At 31.5% G+C, this 3,284-nt stretch overlaps 1 protein-coding gene across 1 annotated transcript in view; it reads right to left on the bottom strand.

Moving 5' to 3' along the window:
* LOC109585892 (tyrosine-protein kinase Mer-like) overlaps nucleotides 1-2,694 on the bottom strand; it is a 3,608-nt gene extending 914 nt beyond the window's left edge. The window contains exons 1-5 of the mRNA XM_020002036.1: nucleotides 2,502-2,694; nucleotides 1,995-2,288; nucleotides 1,704-1,835; nucleotides 1,576-1,656; nucleotides 163-493 (exon numbers count right to left, since the gene is read on the bottom strand). Of these exons, the coding sequence (XP_019857595.1) occupies nucleotides 163-493; nucleotides 1,576-1,656; nucleotides 1,704-1,835; nucleotides 1,995-2,288; nucleotides 2,502-2,694 (1,031 nt within the window). The remainder of the gene's footprint in view (nucleotides 1-162; nucleotides 494-1,575; nucleotides 1,657-1,703; nucleotides 1,836-1,994; nucleotides 2,289-2,501) is intronic.
* Between the last annotated feature and the right edge of the window lie 590 nt (nucleotides 2,695-3,284).

Consider the following 3,284-nt stretch of genomic DNA (forward strand, 5'->3'; position numbering starts at 1 on the left):
TCATCAATCCTATAAAGTACATAAATCAGTAATCAATGATGCATGCTCACAGAACCCCCTCTATCATTTCTACACAATTAATTACTAATGAAATTAAGATGACAGTGAAAGTGTTTATTAAAATTGAAGTTTAAAACTTGGAGTAGAACAACAAAGACTTACATGCAATTTCTAGCAGCAAGATCACGATGAATGAACCTCTGTGAAGCTAAGTAAGACATTCCTTTGGCAACTTGTAAACAAATGGAGAGTAACTGTTTCCTGACATTCAGTATAATATCCTCTTCACTGGTATCAGCTACTGTAAGATTAGGTCTCTCTTTCTTGAGGTAAGACAATAAACTTCCTCTTGACATGAAAGGCATGATAATGTATGGAGCTGGTCCAAGATCAAGACACACACCAATCAGTGGTAATACATTTAAATTATCAAATGACATCATTATAATGCACTCATCCAGTAATGAATCAATATCACTCTCTTTATAAAAACCTATAGAATTTATAGTTTGCATTGTAAAATTATGAATTATTGCACAATTAGATAATCTTACAAATTACAATGACAAATCAGACCTGGGGTCAATTACAATTATCTTTGCAATTAGAGGCTCAATTACAATTACAATTACATAAGTGTAATTGAAGCTAGCATGAGCAGAATGTATATAATCAGAATTTTTAATCAAAATTTAGTTGTTATAATAGTGTACTAAATACTTATTTGATACAAATGCAGGGAAGATGCTTATCTACCTCAGTAACATTATGATTATATATACAAGCACTGTACACGAGTAAATGGAAGTGTGACAGTCAGGGTTTACCAGTATAGTGCTCATCTTCTAGCCAGCTCATGAGGTGAGCTATTCAGCTTGCTTAGTAGAGCTTGATAAAAAAACCCTGATCCATGGTATTTCATAAAAAACGGCTTGAAGGAAGTCACCATTATTTCTGATACACATCCATGTTTCAATGTTATAGATTTATTTTGAGTTGATTCCAATCAAAACAGGATTTTTATGAATTTTTAAATTTTCTCAATAATCTGGCCTGCTAGCACTAAATTCACTACTTTCTTAATTTTTTTCCTAATATACATACGTGTTTTGATGTTGTACATCTAGTTTGAGGTGGTTTTGATCAAAATTGGAGTTCTTAAATGAATTTTTCTTTTTTTTCAAAAATCTGGCGAAGACCATGTACTGAGTACAGAGTCTTGGGCTAAATTTTGTAAATATGGCTAGGATAAAATTCTCTATTTTTATAATTTGATATATATTTATGTATTTTTTGATGTTGTATATCTAGTTTGAGTTGATTTGGATTAAAACTGAATTCAGGCTTGGTCAAAAATTTACAATTCATACAGTTACACACAAATTCATTTGTATTAAATGAAGAGTAATAAATAAAAACTACTAAAATAGCAAGACTGTTAATGTAAAGCTATATTTCAAATGCAAGTGTCATTGGGTTTTACTATATATATATGCATTATATAACAGAAATAACTTTTACAATAAAGTATATTTAGTAGTTTAAAATACAATGTGTATATTAAGATTAACTAACCTTTTAATGTTTTTACAGATACTGCTTTTGGCAATTGAGTATTATTTGTCATTACACCACGATACACTATACCAAATTCACCTACAAAAAGCAAAAATTAATTGATACATTTATCAGTGTTGCTCAACCTTGTCCAACAGTTTCTTGTATTTGAATGAATGATCCTGATATTATATGACCTGATAACTGATTCATGTATGTTAATGAGATATCAATTGGCTTCTTGGAATTATAAATGTTGTTTCTACTGCTATCAGGAGCTATACATACAAGACAAAGTTTAAAGATGGTATCAGTTGTGTGTGCAAACACTTGTAAACTAATGATAAATGATTATGTATGGGTCTAAAAGACATGCCATTATATATAGTCTATAATATAGATCTACAACAATTTTTAATATGAATAATTTTACTTACATAATGAAGGCCTCGGGACAAGTTGAGTTTCATGCAGTATTATCTTCTTTTCCTTTATTTTTCTTCTCCTCTTAGTCAAACAGACAATAAATGACACTGCAATAAATACTACCAGTAAAACTATTGGGAAAGTTACTGCTAATGGAATTATAACAGATGTCAATCTAAATGAAGAAGCACTAGGAATGTCCATTGATGAAGATACAGTCAATTCTGGTGCTACTACAGTGCTGGGAGTAGTATGTGTTGCTGACAGGATAACTGAGGAAGCAAGTGTACTAGTTTCATCATTACCTGTAGTAAGTATGAAATAATGAACATGAGAACTTGTACAATTATGGTAAATACAGTGGGTTATCATTACCACATGTAATCAAACACATGGTTGATTTTGTCAAAAGTCCCAAATAACTGATATCTTAACCTTTAGACTAGCAATTAATTTATTCTGCTTTTTTGATTGTGCTTAAACCATAAACAGATGTCACATCTTAGGAATGCATTCACCTTTGGTTTTTGTGACAGTTGGTTGTGGTAGTGAAACATGTCCATTAGAGCAACAGTCACTAGTGAGATTCAAAAAATCAATTAGTTTATCAGTATTGTTACATAATGGCAATTTGATTCCCTCATCATTTCGGTTAGAGGTAAGAAAATTAGCAAAGTACGACCAAATATCAGGACACAATGTTTCTGACATGTATCGACACACATCAGGACATAAAGGAAGTGGAACATGCAGGGTACCATTAAAACCACAGGGTAAGTAATAGTGAGTACACAGAACTCTAATAGCAATATCACGACAGTGGACTGATATGAATGGAATAAACTCATACAGTCTTTCCGAGAATTGCCTTAAAAGATATTGAGAGCCTCCAAGACGTCTATTTGAAGTGTAAACATAATCAGTACCAGGAATATAAAAGTCATCACAAATTCCAGCTTTAGAGTCTCTTTTAATGTAAGGCTCACACCTACCATTGGTACTAAAAATAAACTATAATTATTAACAAATAATGGTTATAAGTTTATACCTCATTACTGACAACAGTTGGTCATCAAGTTCAGTATCACACACTGTGACATTATCAACAAAGTCTTTTATAGTTACTAAAAGATTCATGATGAGTCATTACACTAGCAAATAAATTTTACCTGATTCTGAGCGGCAATGTACACCTACATTCTCATCATGTCCACAGTTATGAAACCCAAAACTATTGTGCCTACATTGAAGTATTGTATCTTCTGATCCTGAATAAACAACATTATCTAATAATATGGGCC

The sequence above is a fragment of the Amphimedon queenslandica genome, unplaced genomic scaffold (assembly GCF_000090795.2).
Source record: "Amphimedon queenslandica unplaced genomic scaffold, v1.1 AMPQUscaffold_12988, whole genome shotgun sequence".
Lineage (NCBI taxonomy): Eukaryota > Metazoa > Porifera > Demospongiae > Haplosclerida > Niphatidae > Amphimedon > Amphimedon queenslandica.